The sequence below is a fragment of the Oreochromis niloticus genome, linkage group LG5 (assembly GCF_001858045.2).
Source record: "Oreochromis niloticus isolate F11D_XX linkage group LG5, O_niloticus_UMD_NMBU, whole genome shotgun sequence".
Taxonomy (NCBI): Eukaryota; Metazoa; Chordata; class Actinopteri; order Cichliformes; family Cichlidae; genus Oreochromis; species Oreochromis niloticus.
The window spans coordinates 24,106,143-24,124,399 of NC_031970.2; the positions used below are offsets into that span (position 1 = coordinate 24,106,143).

Consider the following 18,257-nt stretch of genomic DNA (forward strand, 5'->3'; position numbering starts at 1 on the left):
ATTACTTTGTTGATACCAGAAGGCAGAAGTCTCCTCTTCTGAACAAAGACTGTATACATAAACTAGACTTTTATATACAGTCTATGCTTGCAGCTGCACAACCCAAGCCACAGTGCTAAGCTAAGACATGCCAGACCACGCTGAAGACGGAGAGACTAAGATGACTTTGAACCAAACAACATATTCCTCTAATTATATTACAGTTACTGGCATACTGGTAACTAATATAATTACTTGATTCTAAAAAAATTTTTTAATTAATTTTAATAGTACGTTTAACTAAAACTGTTTTTTATTATGTTACTGACGAAATATAATTTTCTAGTTATATTTAAAGATATAAATAAAATAAAGGTAGAATTACAGACATTTTTGTTAACTAACTAGTAATGCCCATGTTAGAGTATTGTTTGGCTTGTTTGTGCTGTTGGCACTTTATCACACTGAGAAAAGTACAAAAATAGAGACGGTAGATGTTGTTTATATGCTACAAATGGGTCATTTTAGCCCGTTGCTAGGTGGTTGCTAAGCATGTATTATTCAGCTTTTGAGGATATAAATGAGATGTTACTGTTGTGAAATTAAAATGATAGGATGCTTTCACAAGGTGCTGTAGGTGTCTAAAGGGTAAAAACAGGTCATTTTAGCACGTTGCTAGGTGTTTGCCAGGCAAAGTGATGGCATTATAGTATCAACAATAATCATGCATAACTCAGCTTTTCTAGGTTTAAATTAGATCTTACATCAGATGATGATTTTATAAGATGTTACGGGTGCATAAACTCTAAAAAACAGGCCATTTTCAAACCGTTGCTAGGTGGTTGCTATGCAAATTGTTGGCACTGTAATATCTGATATAGATAACAACCTTCAAGGACCAAAGATGAACCTGCATGCCAAGTTTGGTTGCTCAGCTCCTGATGGTCTAGGAGGAGTTTGTGAACAAAGAAACAAACACACAGATGGCGATTTCATGCATTGTAGTAAGATGGGACCATACGGTAAATAATATACTGCTGCTGTACTAAAGATTTAGCTTAATACATGACCAAGAATGGTTGTTTTTATTCTTTTGCACAAGTCTTTCATGGCATTTAAAGGGAACAAACCGACACTTAAAAATTTGACCGTCTTTGTGGATATTCAGTGTTTAAATATCCATCACGAGGCTGGTGTTTTTGCATCATTTGAGTTCAAAGTTTTTTTTAATAGACTCCTTCTTTATTTCTTCCTGTCATTATTTTGAATATAGTGGTCTGAGGGTGATTCTTCCAACATCTTTGACAGCTTCGCCTCACTGAAGCGATCCACCCACCTCAGTCCCGCGGCACGGCTGATGATTTACATTTTCAGTGTCATCTTAAAAAGTGTGTTGTATAGACGATTATGTAACGCCACTGTGCAGACGAGTCAGCCTCTTTGGGTCAGAATGCAAGGCCAGAAATTGGCATTTTTACCAGAGCTACAACTTAGTCAGAGAGAGAGCATGACGAACAGGACGTGGGGGAGTATAGGATAGCATAGGAGTGGCTTATGGGATGAAGAAGGATAAACAGGATGACTGCATCTACATGTAAAGCTACTCTTCAACTCCAGCAGTGAAAGGAATCTTCAAATGGGGCTCAACCTAAAAACCATGAATTCAACCTGACATATTGCTGCGCACATTCACACGCTCCCCACTTATCCTCCGCTCTGTACCACTGTGATCACTGTGTGTGTGTGTGTGTGTGTGTGTGTGTGTGTGTGTGTGTGTGTGTGTGTGTGTGGAGGTTTGTGGATGAGTGTGTAAAGGGTCGCCTTTTTTTTCTCTCTCTCAGAAGTCACAAGGTTTTGAATTATTCATGAAATGCAACCAAGCTTGCGTTAAAGGGTTTCCTCTTTGCTTCTCTTCCCTCTTCTTCGGTGTGTGCGATCATGTTTTTTTGTTTGTTTAGGGATATCAGCACCAGCCAGAGCAGGCAGCAGTTGTGGTGTATCTGTCTATTGTTTATGTAGATGCTGACACGCTCTGCTGTGAACTCCGCTTTCAAAATGGCTGTGGGGGGAGTTAACAAGCACCTCAGGCTCAGCTGCAAGCGGCTGCTGACAGAATCATATCAGGGAAAATAAGAAGTAGGTCAAGAGGTTAGCTAAGGAAAAGTGAAGCTCATTCTGGGATGGGCAAAGGGAAACCATTAAAGTAAGTCCTGGGCTACCCAATCTAAACAGCAGGCAATGACAAATAATGACAAAATACTTAATTTTGGCAAGATCAAGAAAAAAAATCAATCATATTTTGAAGATGCACGTTTATTTGCAAGTGAACTGAGGTAAAAGCATTCAGTCACAGAAGATAGACCATTTTAATGTTAGCTGTGAAAGCAATCTGCTGCTGGCACGATCTGCATTAATATGGTTAAAAGTCAGGGTTTAAAGAGATCCAAGGACAGCTTTAACTGAAAAGCAAATAAATGAGGTCAACAGATGGATAGGCCGAATGATGATATAAGAGAACAAATTAGATGTACGCCATCAATGCGAGAGGAAATGGAGAGTGGGCAGTGAGCTAAAACTCCTTGAGGGAAGTGATCTCAGTTTTCAGGACAGGCCTGAAGATCAGAGAGCACACTGAGCTGGGCAGGGATATTGAGATGGGATGGAGGAATGTAACACTTGCTATCAATGAGCTGCCTGTGTGTTTACTAAAGCGGAGGCTGCGGGAAAATGTTTTGAATTGTCGCCATTTGGGACGGTTTACAACCCACTGCCCTCTGCACCCCGCCGCTGCCCGCGAGCCCTCTAAGATGAGCTCTGTCTGCTTGGGAGGAAGAGACCTATACTAAGGCAAACACAAGCCTTGCCCCCAGTCACTGCAGCATTTCCTCAGACACCCACAGCAGAGCTATAAATAAGTTGGAAGTCTGCCCTCTGAGATCAACCAGGACAAAGCTCCAGCAGACACTGAGACTGTGGCCTCATCACACACTGCTCAGCAGCGGTTCAGATGAAGGAAGACTTAAAGTACTGTCAACTGTGGGGCTGCAAGGACTCTGAACAGCAGGAAGTCTCAAAGTTAGTTGTTTAAAGGTTCCTTAAGAATACAGGAACTTTTTAAGAGCTCTAACTGTTGCATTTGGTGCCTACTTTTGTTCTGTCTACACTGTAGAAACTAGAGACCATTGTGGTTCTTTTTTTAACTATTTAGATACTTCATCAGCCTAGGAAGAACCCCAAGTGACGTAGTTATACTGTGACTAGTCTATAAATGTACATCATTTTTGCAAACACATTGAAAACCAGCGTAAGCACTGGTACAGACATTATGGACTAATATTTGTACAATCACTGGCCACTTCATTAGTTACACCTTGCTAGCATTGGTTTAGACCCATTTTGCTTTCAAAACTGCCTTAATTCATCATGGCGTAGATTCAACAAGGTCCTGGAAACATTTCTTAGAGATGTTGGTCCATATTGACATGATAGCATCACACAGTTGCTGCACTATGGTGGCTACACATCCATTAAGCTAATGTCCCATTCCATCACATCCCAAAGGTGCTCTATGGTCATGAAGGCATGGACGATACTCATGTCAGCTGTGGTGTTTAAACAATGATCAGTCGGGTCGCAGAGTGTGCCAATATGATGTACCCCCCCCACACCAGTTCACAATGGATCAGTGCTGTCATGTTGTTTTCTCACTTTATTGTCCAAATGAAATCAGGATTTGTCAGATCAGGCAACATTTTTCTTCTTTTGCTGTCTTTTGCTGCTTTAGCCTCTCTGCCTCAAAATGTGTGTTCAGACATGCTCTTCTACATACTTTGGTTGTGCAGGAAAATCCCAATAGATCAGCAGTTTCTAAAACTGTGGGATCAGTCACATCTGCCACCAACAAAGGTGACTTAAGTCCCGTGGGTTTCCTCATTCTGATGCTCAGTTTGAATATCAGAGCTGATCACCTTGACTAAATCTACTTGCCTCAATGTATAGATCTTCTGCCACATTATTGGTTGAGTACTGATTTAAGTTAACAAGTAGTTGAGGAAGCAAAGAAAGGGCTGGTGAATGTATAGTACTTTTCTAATCTTACTGACATATTCACAGAAAATAAAGGTCCACAAGATGTGACAGACATCCTGACCATTGGGAAGCTATTGCATCATTTCAGCATTCCAATTAGTAGATCTTAGATCGCTTCAAATTAAACGGGGGAAGGTATTTAGTTCCTGGGACACCTCCTCAGTAGTTACTAACCACCAGCTAGTCCTAAGGTTCAGTCCTGAAACTGCTAATCACATCACAGGAGTACTTTCCTTAAAATGGATAGTGACAATGTACCAAAGAGTGGAGTTAGAAATCAAAAATAAGAATTTCAGTGTAGTAAACCCACCACTATGATAGGACCAACAGTAGATAGAATACAGATTAGTATTATTATTAGTATTAATATAGGTTATAGAACCTTCCTGAGGCCAAACTCTCAGCTCACTAAGAATCAGCTTTCTTGGCCAGCCTTACATGCTGATGTTAAGTAGGTAAAATATTTACCATGCACACCATCTTAGTTTAGTGTGTTAGTACAGCTGAAGCTGATGAGGCTGATGGGGTGGTGATACTGTGTTTGAGGAAAAAAATGACACTGAGCACATGTATAAACCAGATTTCTTTGGAATGAGCTGTTGAGACATGTTATACTGCTTGGAGTTGGGAAAAATGGAAAATCAGAAATTCACCTGTTTTTTTTAATAGCAAACCTCTAAAGCTATAAATATATTGCAGTGGCTGTGGCCATTCCACCAGGAAAGCCATAAAATAACTAACAGCAAACTGTTTTAAAGTATACAATAAAACAATTGTTATTTGACTGTTAGACCTGCTACACAAGCTTCATCTCACAAGATTGGAATCTGACTGTCTTTATGAAATAAGAGTTGGGTTTTTTCCCTGGCTTTTGTGAAGCTAAGTCACTCATGCCATTCACATACACTGAGACTAAGCAGGAAAAGTATCATATGAAAGCTTTATACAAAAGAAAACTAATTCAACTAAAACTAAGAAAGCTGCCAGGGAGCAGAAAAGTACCAGGTGGGCGTGCTGGCTGAAGTAAACACACAGTGAAGTCATTTTAAACACTTACAGAGAGTTTTGAAATGTCTAATGGGAAACAAACACCAAGTTTGGTCTACAGAAGATAGCATGTACTCGCACAAATGAAACACTTCAATAGTTTCTCAAAGGTTAAGATGCTGTCACTATTTGAAACACTTTTGCTTCTCAACATGATATGTCATCATTATGTTTTCTAATATTTAACCAAGGAAGTTTAACATCTTGAGTTGTGTGCTGCAAGTCCTGACCCTGACTCAGACTCTGGAAAACCTTGAGTTGGAGTTTATCTTTACTGAGTCACCCACTGAGGAAAGAACCCAACCCAGCCGGTTTGATATCGACTTGGAGCTAAATATCTTGACAGAATTCAACAACAACAAAAATTCCGCAGTGGATTCATGACAACACGCTTCTCACTCTCAAGAAATGGCATCTGACAAACTTGTATAGATATAGAAAACACTGAGGTTGAGAGAAAAAGAAATGGGATATGGGTTTATTTACTTGGCCTATGGGCTGACCTGAGGGGGTTCTGCTAAGCGCCAAAATTGAGGGATGAGCATATCAGCCTCTTTGGCTGCAGTCTGCCAACTCTTCATCCACCTCCACAGCTGAGCCATAAACACTTCAGAATTTTGTAATGGAAGAGGAGGAGAAGGAAGAGGGAGGGAAAAAGTTCCTGTGTTACAAAACAAGAGTTAAAGAGGCTCCAGCTGTGCCTCTTAAACAAAATGGGTTGTAGATGGGTCTTCCAGCGCATTCCACCATCAACCAAAAACATAACACCAAGACAACAAAGGCATGATGAAAAAAAGAAGAAGGTCTCCAGACTTGAATCCTATAGAAAACCTGTGGAAAGAGGTGAAGCTTCAACTGATGAAGCAGCAGCCAAGAAACCTAAAGAGTTTCTGTAAAGAGGAGTGGGTGAAAATCCCTCCTGAGATGTGGGCAAAACTAAAGACTAACTAAAGAAACCTCTGTGCTTGCCAACAAGGATTTCTCCACTAAGGACTAAGTCATGTTTTGCTAGGGCCTCAAATGCTTATTTCACTCAATGACATGCAAATAACTTTTTCACAATGTGTTTTTTCTGGATTTTTAATTGACATTCTGTCTCTTTCCAGTAAAATTAAACTACCATAAAAATCACAGTTTTCATTTCTTTGTAAGTGAGCAAACTTACAAATTCAGCAGGGGATCAATAATTATCTCTCCCACTGTACTTGTCACCTACATTAAGGTAATGAGGCCTTTAAAAAAAATACAATCCAAGTCGAAATTTGGCTTGTGCGTGCAGACTTACTCAATCACCTTCTGGATGGATGTAAAATTTGTGCCATGTGTACATTTGTATACATGAAAGTGTGTGTCATGCATGCATTAGGCTCAAGTCTGGTGCTAGCTGCAAAGTCAAATGAGGCTTCATTGTGCAGGGCAACACACTCCTGAATGTGACTGTTTGATTTTTACAGGTCAAATCTGAGAAAAAAAAAAAAACTCCACAAATTTCAACAAGCCTTTGTGGTATTGTGAAGCAGAACCTATTAGTTGAAGCAGAGTAATCAAATGTGAACATAATTAAGAGCTATTTGGATGTCTGGCTGAGATTTCACCATGTCTCAGCCCCGGTGTGGTAATCAACCATGACTGCTATTTGTACTACTACGCTCACTGTTAGAACTCAGGGGGGGAGGAGGTCGTGAACTCCTTCACTTCCACATAAGGATTAATCCTTTTTTTTTTAAAGAAGAAGAAAAAGGGACGAAGCAGAAAACCACAAGGTGCGATGCATCATTATCAACTTAGTCAGTTTAGACAAATCCGTTTGCTGCACTAGCACCGAAGCACACGCCGTATGCAGTGGCAGAGGGGGGAAAAATGACAATTAAGCCTGCTTAGCATGCTGCTGAGGGGAACATATTAAAGAAGATTATATGAAATTCTTTAGTGCCTTTTCGTAAGACCAGTACAAATTTCAAGTCTCAGTGTGACGCATGAGCTCTATGCAACAAGACCTGATTCTCCAGAATGTTTTTTCACATTTGGCCTCCATGTGCTAAAGCAACCTTGGCTGAGACTCCAACGAGACACTGACGAGCAAAAAGCAAAGTCGGAAGAAATCCTCTTGCATAAAAAGTAACATAGATTTAAATCTAAAGGTTGCTGAAATTTCCTTTTGGGGGAAATTTGGGAATTCAAACAAGTCTGCATGAAAATGTAAGAAATTGATATCGCTGTGAATATATGTGATTGCTGTAAGGTGGATTTCTTGGCCTTTGGCACATTGAGAAAAGACTGTGAGCGAGTGATATAATCCTAATCTTAATCTGAAAGCCAAATCACTCCTTCAGCCAGTTCATATATTTAAAAATGCAATTGCACACACTCCAAAATACCTCATATAACTAATGAAATTTCTTCAGGGATTTTTATCAAATGTATTCCAACTAGTTTAGTGTGTGTAGGCTAATAACAGCGGACCAAACAGCCACCCATTCTTTCCCCAGAAGCACACAATGCACATAATCAGAGACCACATTGCCTACACACATACATTTGAATGTGGGAAATCTTATGCAAGAACCCAGTTGCTTAAAAACTGCGTGCAGCATTTGCAGTGTGGCTCATAAAGTTAGGTCCACAGGTTTTTGGATAGTGATACATTTGTATTTTTGCCTTTGCACACCACAACAATGGATCCTAAATCAAACAATCGAGGCATGATTGAAGTGGAGGTTTTCAGCTTTAATTCAAGGGGTTTAGTACTTAGCTGTTTAGGAATTACAGCTATTTTTTTTTTTTAGACACAGTCGCTAAGGCCTGTTCTCCTGTGCTTTTCTTCAGCATGCTTTGATTGGGAAACAACATGTGATCAGTCTTTTAGAGTTTCCCTAAATCTAAGCAGAGACTTTAGCCCTGTTCACTTAACAGTTCATCCTCCTACTTCTATCAGCACTCACATCATTAATGAAAACTAGTGACCCGCTTCCATTGGCAGCCATGCATGCCCATGCTCTAGCATTGCCTCCTTCATCAAGGTCCTCATCAGACCCTGCTAAAACTCTTTAGTCGATACATGTAGGTCAAGTTTTTTCTTGCTGTGCTTTTACTATTTTTTTTTAAATATATTTTTTAATTCTTACTAACAGAGTGTCTCTGCAAGTTTTCTGCTTTTATGACTTGTTTTTTTTTTTTTTATCCCACTGAGAAGCACCTGTTTAGTATGTATTTTTTTAGATACCACAGAGCGCTTCTATTTTTTATCTTCCTTTTCTGATTGCCTCCCCCGTGTCTGATGTTATGGCATGCTTTAGATCATGAACCTTTTCTCTCATTCTCCATATTTTTTCTTCCCATCCTTTCTGTACAAGTTCATTCTGGTTTCATCTGTCCAAAGATTATTTTTCATGAGATCTGTGCAAGCTCTTTTGGATATTTTCTGTCAAAGTCTAATCTGGCCTTCTTATTCTTGAGAATAACCAGTGGTTTGCACCTTGTTATAAAACCTCCATTCACGAAGGAATGTCTTGAATGCAGACTTTGACAATACACAGTTGAGAGTGTTAATTTAGTTAGATTTGAAGTTGGGGTTTTTTTTTTTAAACCATGGAGTTAATTCTTCATGCACTTGTCTTCTGTGGTCTTTCAGGCCTTTTGGTGCTGCTGAGCTGGCCACTCTTGATTCGCCCACTCCTAAAGTTTTTGCTGTCTGTATGATAGGTTCACTTTGGTTCTCTTTGGACATCATATTGAAAGTTCCAGTAAGAAGCTATGAAATGCAAATTCAACACTTGGGATCAACTCCAGATCTTTTATCTGCTTTTCATGGAAAAAGTTTGTCAGTTTTGCGGCCTCACCTGGCCATTAATCTCCCTGTTATTCATGTTATTCAAGAATAGCTTAAACTCTGCACTTCAATCACATATTGTTCTCTTTAAAATACACCGTGATAGTGTACCGAGACAAGATCATCAAAAAAATATGTCACTGCCCAAAAACATATGGACCTAACTGTAAATGTGTAAAATGTTTGCCAGGAATTGCTCCATAAATAATCTCCCAGTTGACCGCTATATTTCCTCAGGCTCAATTTTCCACTACAGACCACGTGAGGAGATTTTTTTTTTTTTTACCTCAGAGTCAAGGCTACTGTCTGCTCTTAGGATTAATTTTGCAATTAGGCTTATGTTAAGGTTGTTGTTATTTACATTTTGCATTTTGGATTAGAATTTTGTAAATGAATCTAAATCACAGTGCTATGAATAATAACCTTGGTGCTGGTGCATCTGGGCCTGTGGCTCAGCGCTCATTGTTTGAATCCGAGTTAGGAAGAGTTCGCTGGCATGAAGCCGGGGGACTCTTATTACGTTGTGGAGCCTAGATACAAACTGTGATGTATCAGCAAAGGCTGGAGAAAAGGATGAGGTCTGTTTGTGCAGACCTCTGGACGCGTGTCCACTCTGTCCCTGAACAAATGGATGTCAGTGAAAAAAAAAAAGTTTCTAGGAGAGGTCCTAATGGATGTTAATAAATGTATTTGTTAGAGGCCTGGTGCTAAAAAAATAAAATAAAATAAAATAAAATAGACTACATATTGGTTATATCTGCTGGTGCAACCAAGACTGGGAACAAATAAAAAAGACATTTCCCCCGGGGCCGGAGCTGAAATTCAACAATGTTTACAACAGGAAAATAAAGCAATTTATCTAGCAAACTGATAAAAGAAATAAATTCACAAATTCTGCCTTATGCTGGGACAATCTATCACATTGCCTCCCTCGTGCTTTAGGTAATCTGAAACTCGGTAAAGAGAAAAAAAATGAGAGAAGGTCACAGCTTGAGTCATTAACATATATATATTAAAAAAACCCCACAGACATCCTTTCAGAGTGACGCCCGAGGAGTGAGTTTACCTCACGTTTGCTATCGGTGACAAAAGGGTCCCAGCAAATCCTACAGCCTGACCATGGCACTGCCTCGCATCAGCATGATGTGGTTGTTGTTGACGTTGATGAATAATGCACATTACACACCTATAAAGCAACTTCTTTGCAAATCTGGCAAAACCCTTAAAACTGGACTAATTACACAATATTTAAGCACCTTTGTGTCACCGTCATTGTTTTGTTGTTGTTGTTGTTTTATCGTGACAATTGGGTTGTTGTGAAAGGTTAGTCATCCACTTCTTATGAAAACTGTTTCTCACACACACACACTTAGACCGATATTTTATTTTGCTGAATTCTCAAGGCAGCTCGATTACTTACGTAGACCACTCCTACACGTGCTCGCAACTGGCAGCAGATAACACGGCTTTCCACTAAGTGTTGCAATAATAATGGAATTACATACTTTGATGCAATAAGTGTATTTCAAACAAGTACCAGGGGGAATCAGTGCCACAACATTAAGAGCGCTGCAGGTTTAGAGTTTTATTAAAAGAGAAACATATTAAGGCTGTAATACGGCCAAAAGGTGTGTTTGATTTAAAGTGCACTTTCTAACACTATTAAAAAAAATGCTGTTTAACCTGAGAGGATGAGAAAAATGAAGAAGAAGACAGCACGGCAGTAAGTCAGTGAGAGGCGGCTGGGCTGTGTGGGCACTGCAATGTGTGTCTGTGTGTATGTGTGTGCGAACTCGACGAGGGGGAGAGAAGAGAGCAAAGAAGTGCAGTTCAAATCAGCGTATCAATACTGCAGGAAATGAAAACTAAAACTCTTTCAAGTCTGGTATGGAAAAATCAATAATTTGACAAAGTAGCTGCGGCAGTAGAAGTAAAGTTAATTGTCTGTGCCCTGGTACATATCGAGGGAAGGTGTACTGATGAGTTTTACACATAAGACTACAAGTATAATACAAGAGTGAAATGACTGTCTTCTTCATAGCTATACTTTCATCTACAGGCCATCTTTGGATTTAAAGCGACTACTCAAAACAGATCCAACATCATAGTGGTCATTTTGCTCAAAAAAAAAAAAAAAGTCCTCCTCACTTTGACTCAGATTGAAAAATTGAAAATCAGATTTTCTTTGTTTTTGGTGTTCCAGACTGAGACTTTACTGATTTGGGTCACTCTTACTGTGCTGTTTACTAAAGCTCTACAAACCAACCTACCTGCTTGGCAACAAACTGCAGATTACAAAAAACAAACCTCAAAGAACTGCCAACTAACTACTGGACGCAGTCGAGAATTTAGCTGCAAAAACAGACAAATTGTTCCCTTAGGAGTTGGTGAATAGCCAAACAGGCTTCCAAACGGGAGTAAATCTTAAGACCAGGCAGCAAAAACACATAAAAGCAGAATAAACATCTGTGTTTGAGGACTTTGCACCTAAAAAAAAACCAAACAAGTGCAGTAAATAAGCAGATATGTGAATTTATAAAAAATAACAGGCCGCATAGCCTGAGCCTAGCCTTCACTGTAAATCCCATCAAATACGATTATGAATATTTGCAGGTGGTTGCAAACACCGGAGCCAAATTTCAACTGGACACTGACTCACAATCCTGAACACTATATTAGGTAAACTATGGAGCTCTCTGCAGCTCATTGCTACTGCCCCAAAATCCTGTTCTCTCCTGAAACACGTTGAAGCGCGCTCATCTCCTCATTCTTCCCTTCTTCTAACTGTCATTAGAAGGTTTTGTAGTATTAGTTTGTACTCATTTTTGGTCTTAATGCAGGATTATTTCTGTTATTGTTTCTCAAGAGAGGTGACCTGTGAATAAGACTAACATTTTCCAGGGATTATATTTCATCTGAGGTACAAATCAAAGGATCCTGACATGAGATGGAGTGGTATTTTAACTAAGCATCAATTCATAAGCAGTTATTTAAAATATCATCACCTTCACATACAGTACCGGTGACGGTTGTTCAGTAATTTGCTGGCTAATGTATTGTGAATGTAAAGAAGTTTCACGATCATTACATCCCAAGAGCAATTGTCCGTTCATGTTCTTTCAGCAGCCGTCTCTGTGCAGCATCTTCCGTCCTTAAATAGCTCCATATAGATAGCATATCTCAATCAGTGGGTCACAAGCCTAAAGTGGGTCACAGGACTGCTCTAAAAAGTGTGCATGAACCCAGAGCCGAGTGGCTAGAAAGACGTTGCAATTTCAAAGATTTTGACAGTGTACCGCCTAATTATGAAGATTTTGTACACAACCAGCTGGTAGCATTGCAGTCTATATTTACCTGTTGAGTATAAATGAGCTTCAGGAGACAGCTACATTAGCTTTAAATAAAGACTAGTGTTGGCAAAACCTCTGCAGCTGGAAAATGAACCTGTCAGTTCCTCTAACAGCCACTTGAGGCTGGCTCCAAAACAAGTCAGTCCAATAGACTCTAATGCATAATGGGCATCATCGCTCTGAATGGCATGTTTGCACACAGCCATCTGCAGCCATAGGTGTCTGCTATGCCTCACCTCCATTAACTGAAGCCACTACGATGGACCTCTCAACTGTTTGTGCTACATGTGCCTTTTACAGCACCGTTAGCTAAACTGAATTATCTTAAAAACTAATATGACTCACAAGCTGTCCAACAATTTTGTGCTTAAGTTTTGACTATAGTGAAATTGCAGTTTTGATAATGCTTTATTGTTACACTACTTAAAGAACATTACCTAGGCTACTTCTGTGCTCACATTTAATACTGCTGCTGCTGCTGGCACCTCATGGCATTACATTTATACTCTGAATCAGGTCGCCTATCATCAACTACAGCAGCTTATTTGAAACGAAGGACGGCGAATGGCCTTCATTTTGTTCGCACTAAGAAATGCTGCTGCCTGCGAGCTACAATCACCAATAAAATGTTTTTCCAGTATTTTTTTTTTTTCTATATATCTTTAGAAATATTGTTATTACAAATTTCCTCAAAATACCACAATAGAATTTTGAGGCTATATCCCCCACCCCTAAATGTGACCAGCTACCATTGTTCTGCTCATTGTCTGCTAGCATCTATAAGAGTTAAAGATATAAAATCTTGCAAAAAATTTAAAAAATGTGATTCCTGTGGGGCCAGAGCCACTTAATCCATAAGTGCAATGATGTGAATGAGCTTTATGTAACCACCTGATTATTTTTCCCAGGTTAAGCTCCTCATTCATGCAGCTGGAGCAGGTTGGAATTGTTTCATTTAAAATATTTCACAACAAACAAATTAACTGAAATTAACTGATCTGACCTAGAAATTTATATAAGACATATATATATATATTAAAAAAAATGTACATCTCATCTGCTGTTTACATTAGCTGCTGCGCTTAAATGTTTTAGGGGAGAGATGAGGTCAACAGCTGTGAAGCTCTCACAAACCTACTCTGTATTCCATACAGTCGTCAGTAAACAATAAGCCTTTTGGCCCTATGGTGTCATTGTCATGGGAGTAGCACCCCGCTATCAGCCAAATGCCGGGGCAGTTCTTAGGCCTCCACCAAATGTTGCAGCAGAGAGATGCACAGAGGGGAAGTGCCAGGAGAATCGCTCCATCGTGAGTTAATTAAGAAGGAAGGAACCCGTGCCACTTTCATCATCAAGGAAGAAAGGCAGTAAAAGAAATTATCAAAAGTTGAAGAGACTGATCTTAAGGCACCACTTCTGCTTTGTCATTTTCTGAGCAAAATATTTAGCGCTGAAAGCATGGGGTGGGGGTTGGGAGCACACTGTCTATTTGTAAGGGGCCAGTGATCTCTTTCTAGAGTGAAATTACTTTCATAGACCGAAGTGATGGGAATTCTTTCATTAGGGCCCTTTCCACTGGGCCTCCAATTAGCAGAGCTCTCTGAACAAGCTGAGACTGTTCATGGAGGTCTCTTCTGGGAAACAAAGAGCAATTTAGACCCAATTAAACTTTGGGTTTGTTGGTACCCAGAGCCTTTTACACTAACTACAGTGTATGAGAAAAAAGAAAGAAAGAAAAACCTTTAGAGTTATGGAAAAAAAGGAAGAAGACTTGAAGTCAAGTTGGGAAAAAAAGGGTTTACTAGTAGCATGTGTAACTGAAGGGGCCCTAAAAAATAAAAGCCATTTAACTATGTTAGAAAGAAGGCAGTGTAGCGAAGAAATCTTCCAAATGCATGAGTTACAATTAGAGACTATTTGGTAAATCTCACAGTCAGTCTAACCAATAAATTTTAATGAAACACCTCATCTGTAAACAAATTAGTATCTTTGCTAACAGACGCCGTCGAGCACAGCAGGCTCTGCATCCCAGTGGATTGTTAAGAAAAACTCAGGTTTGGTGATCTCCTCTGTTCCACTGCACTGGTCTGACTCATCAAATGGAGGGAAGGAAAAAAAAAAGACTCCAAGGGAAGAAGATTTTACTAAAACAATCACTGTGAATTGAGGCAGAAGCTGTTTGTTTTAAATGCTTAAATGCAGCCTCTCAACTCTCTCTCAACTTACAGGTGATTGCAGGCTATCGATCTCCAAGGTAGTGCTTTTATGTGGGGGATTGTGCTCCTTAAGAACCTCACCGCACTGGGCTGCCAAGTGAGATGAGGTGACTTCAAAAAGACACAGGGAGCCATTTGTGGCTCGATGAATAATCTCAAAATGCAGCTCGGGATTTGAATCCAAGTCCTGCTGAATTTAATGACATGGTGAATTCAGGACCTCTGATTAGCCCTGCTGACGCTGGTGACATCCCCCCAAAAAATAAATTACATTTTAAAAAGTTGTGTTTGAAGAACAAGCTTATAGATTTTCTTTCCACCTGCAAAGATTTTAAGAAGTCTGTCAGCAAATCTTTGTCTTTGAATAAATACCTGTTTCCTTTCTTACACAAAAACAGGAAACCTGAGTGGGACTGTGAAGCTTAATAGTTTCCAGAAGTTGTTCCAGTGTGTGTGTGTGTGTGTGTGTGTGTGTGTGTGTGTGTGTGTGTGTGTGTGTGTGTGTTCACAAAGTCACGGGGGCGGGCAGCAGAGGCGTTTAGAGCTGCTCACTGTCTGACTGCAGATCACAATATGACTGTTGGCATTTTAGGGGGCACAGATAGGCGACAAACTGAATAATGGCACCGACACACAGCAACAGTGCACAGCGTTACGCATGCCTGTTGATGGCAGCACATCGTCGGAGCTTAAAGATGCAGAAAAAACACAAGTGTGCAGTGATGGACACGAACGGGTCCTCTGCTCTTAATAAAGCACGATCCAGCCACGGCTGGGACAAAAGTGTGGCAGTGCGGTTTGATTGAGGGGTATCTCGGCTGCTGTCATCGCATCAGCACTCTCGGGGAAAACTGTTGAACGTGAACTGACTGAAGTCGAGACACATCAGATAGGCTCGATTACAGCTCGGCAGAGGTGCTCACAGCTGTCTTTTTTTAATAAGACATGGTACTATCATAGCTTTAAAAAAAAACGCCTCAGACTGCAGGTCGACACATTTTTCTAATGATGGTATCGACATGTAAACATGAGCTTTGAGCTGTTATCGGGGCCTATGCTGGGATGCGAGCGCCTGAATCAAGTGAAGGGTGGCGGGGTGCTGGTGGAGGGTTTGGAGGGGGGGTGCTGTGACATTGCAACATTCACACGCTTCACCGGGACACAGTAACAAAAGACCGCTTTAATTGTCTCGCCTCGGTTTCATCCCCTCCACGTTGCTCCGCTCAGTGGGGGCAGTCATTCCTCCTTCCACCGGGTGCAGTCTACTCTCATTGCAACGCAGACACAGAGCAAAATAAATCCCGCACTAATCACTGTGCACACATCCCCTAACGGCTATAGTTCTTTTGAGCAATTGGCACAACACTCTGGGTAACATTCAATCAGCTCTGCTTACCATCAATGGCCCTGGCTGGAGCGATTACTTCCAAATTGTGTATGAATCCCAAGAAAAGCAATCCTGTTGCCAGCATGTTGGCCGCGATGCGCAACATTGTAGCCTATCTTGGATGAATATTACTCATCAATCGCTTCTTGCTCCTGTCAAAAGCTGGAGGTTGCAGAGCAGACAGGCGACGACGTGTAACCGTGTGCCCCGGCGGGGATGCTCCTTGCTGGAAATCCGCTGTCTGGGTGCGCAGTGAGTGCTGACAGGGTTGCTGCTTGCTGTCTGCCCACACTCGGAGAGTAAGTCTTCCAGACTTGTCCAGGCAAAAAGCCGAGGCTTTCTCCCAGCCCGGGGTTTCTTAAGGGGTCCTCGGATGCATGGAGAGCCCTGCCACAAAGGCTAGCAGGCTGAATTGAGCATCAAGCTAGCCCGGTTTGTAGGCGAGATGAAGGAGCTCGCTGGCGCCTGTAATCATGCAGCTGTCCGCCTTTTGTTCTCCCTGCCCCGATGGAGAAGAAGTCACAGGGGGGGAATAAGAAGTGGATCAAATGTTCCTCTCCTCCCCGCCACCTCTGCTGCTGCTGCTGCTGGCCACAGATTGAGCCTGAAGCCCGGAGCCCAGTCAGTCAGCGGTCTGAGTGACGTCGCAACATCAGGGCTCAGCTGGCCCTCCCCTCTCCCCTCTCCCCTCTCCCCTCTCCCTCCAGCACCACCCGACACCCCCACCACCACCATTCACCTCCTTCAAATAAGGCTCACTCATGTAAACTCGCAGGCTGCAGTTGCTACCACGGTAGGCATTCTCAGTCCACCTTATTAAACGGATTTGACATTTAGATTGTGACATAAAAAACACCCGATCGTTCCAGTATTGTCTTTATTTTCAAGTACTTTGCAACTTCATCTTCATCGTGATTTGACGTTGATTTAATATGAATTTTTCGGCTGCCCTAAATTTGTACTGCTAATTACCAAAATTATTTGTCATTTGTCAATCATGAAAAGCAGAATATTATTATTTCATTTAAGATGCCAAATGCATCACTGAACAGGATATGTAGTTTAGGTATTTGAATGTTTTGGTTGATCAACAACATTAAGTCAGTTTCATCACTGAACAGGATATGTAGTTTAGGCGTTTGAATGATATACTTGATTAACATCATTAAGTCAGTTTGCTATTTGCCCAATAAAAACCAACCTAATCTTTAGCTTTAAACAAGTTTCTGACAGATTTCTAAAATATTTGTGCTTTCTTATTTGTATGACTGATGGTCTAATAAATTTGCTAAGCACTACAAACAATTTGCATATTAATAGGACCCAATGACTTGCAGATTTTCATCTACCTTCTGGATGTGGCCTTCACAGAACTTACTTTAATGACATTTAAAGAAGACCCCACATGGCCCTATAAAACTATTATGATGCACATAGTCTTGAAATCACGACTTTGAAGGACATGATCCTTGAAATGGGATGACATTTTAGTGGAAGAATGCTTTACTCAAGAATCAGAGCCATACTTTTTAGTGATGTGTGTGGCCATGACTGGTATCTGATGCTTGCTTTCTGCCTTCAAGAGGGTTCAACAGTACCAATGAAAAAGCTTCTTACTGTGATAATGAGGAGAAAGTCACGTAATGTGTTAGAAAATAGTGTGCAGAGGCATAATTACCACAGCAACCATTTTACTGTTTAAAAAACGTAACCAAAAAGTAACCAATCTTAGACAAAGCTGACACACTAGGGTTTTGTAAGCTGTGAACTGCCTAGTATGGATCAAAACACCCATCTGTACATCAACAAATGTGTGGGGGGGTTTTTTTTTACCCTGAATGATGACAGCTGATGTTGTTGGGATGCTAAACCAGCTTATCCAAAACGACAGCCAGGCAGTGGACACGAGGGTTTCCTTGGCTTTGTCTTAATTTAAGGTTTTCAAGATATGGAGAAGCTCATCCTGTCTATTTTGAGGCTGCTGCTTTCTCCACTGATACTCCAGCACACGGAGAAATGTTAGCAGAACTGATGGTATTTTGGATCATTACCATCGCTTTACATTCATCAAGTACAAACTGCTTACTTGAACGTGTTAGGTAATAGGTTTACTCTCACGCAGTACTTGGATCATTTAACAAAAACAACACCCTGAAACACATATTTCATTTTACTGAAGAGCACTCCAGGGAGCTGGGGATATAATGCCAGAGAAAAAGCCTAAAATAAAGGTTTGGGATTAGATTACCTGGTTTATATAATCGTCGATGATAAAATCTGATGAATACACAGAAAGACTACATGCAATAAATGGCAGTGTGACTGTATAAGGTGAATTATAGATGGCTTAGATGAATTTA

At 40.6% G+C, this 18,257-nt stretch overlaps 1 protein-coding gene across 2 annotated transcripts in view; it reads right to left on the reverse strand.

Moving 5' to 3' along the window:
* Window positions 1–16,538, reverse strand: part of LOC100706902 (low-density lipoprotein receptor-related protein 1) — a 98,385-nt gene extending 81,847 nt beyond the window's left edge. For both annotated transcript variants that reach the window (XM_005469469.4, XM_019358948.2), the window contains exon 1: window positions 15,907–16,538. In XM_005469469.4, the coding sequence (XP_005469526.1) occupies window positions 15,907–16,003 (97 nt within the window). In that variant the 5' untranslated portion in view covers window positions 16,004–16,538. The remainder of the gene's footprint in view (window positions 1–15,906) is intronic.
* Window positions 16,539–18,257: the final 1,719 nt, after the last annotated feature.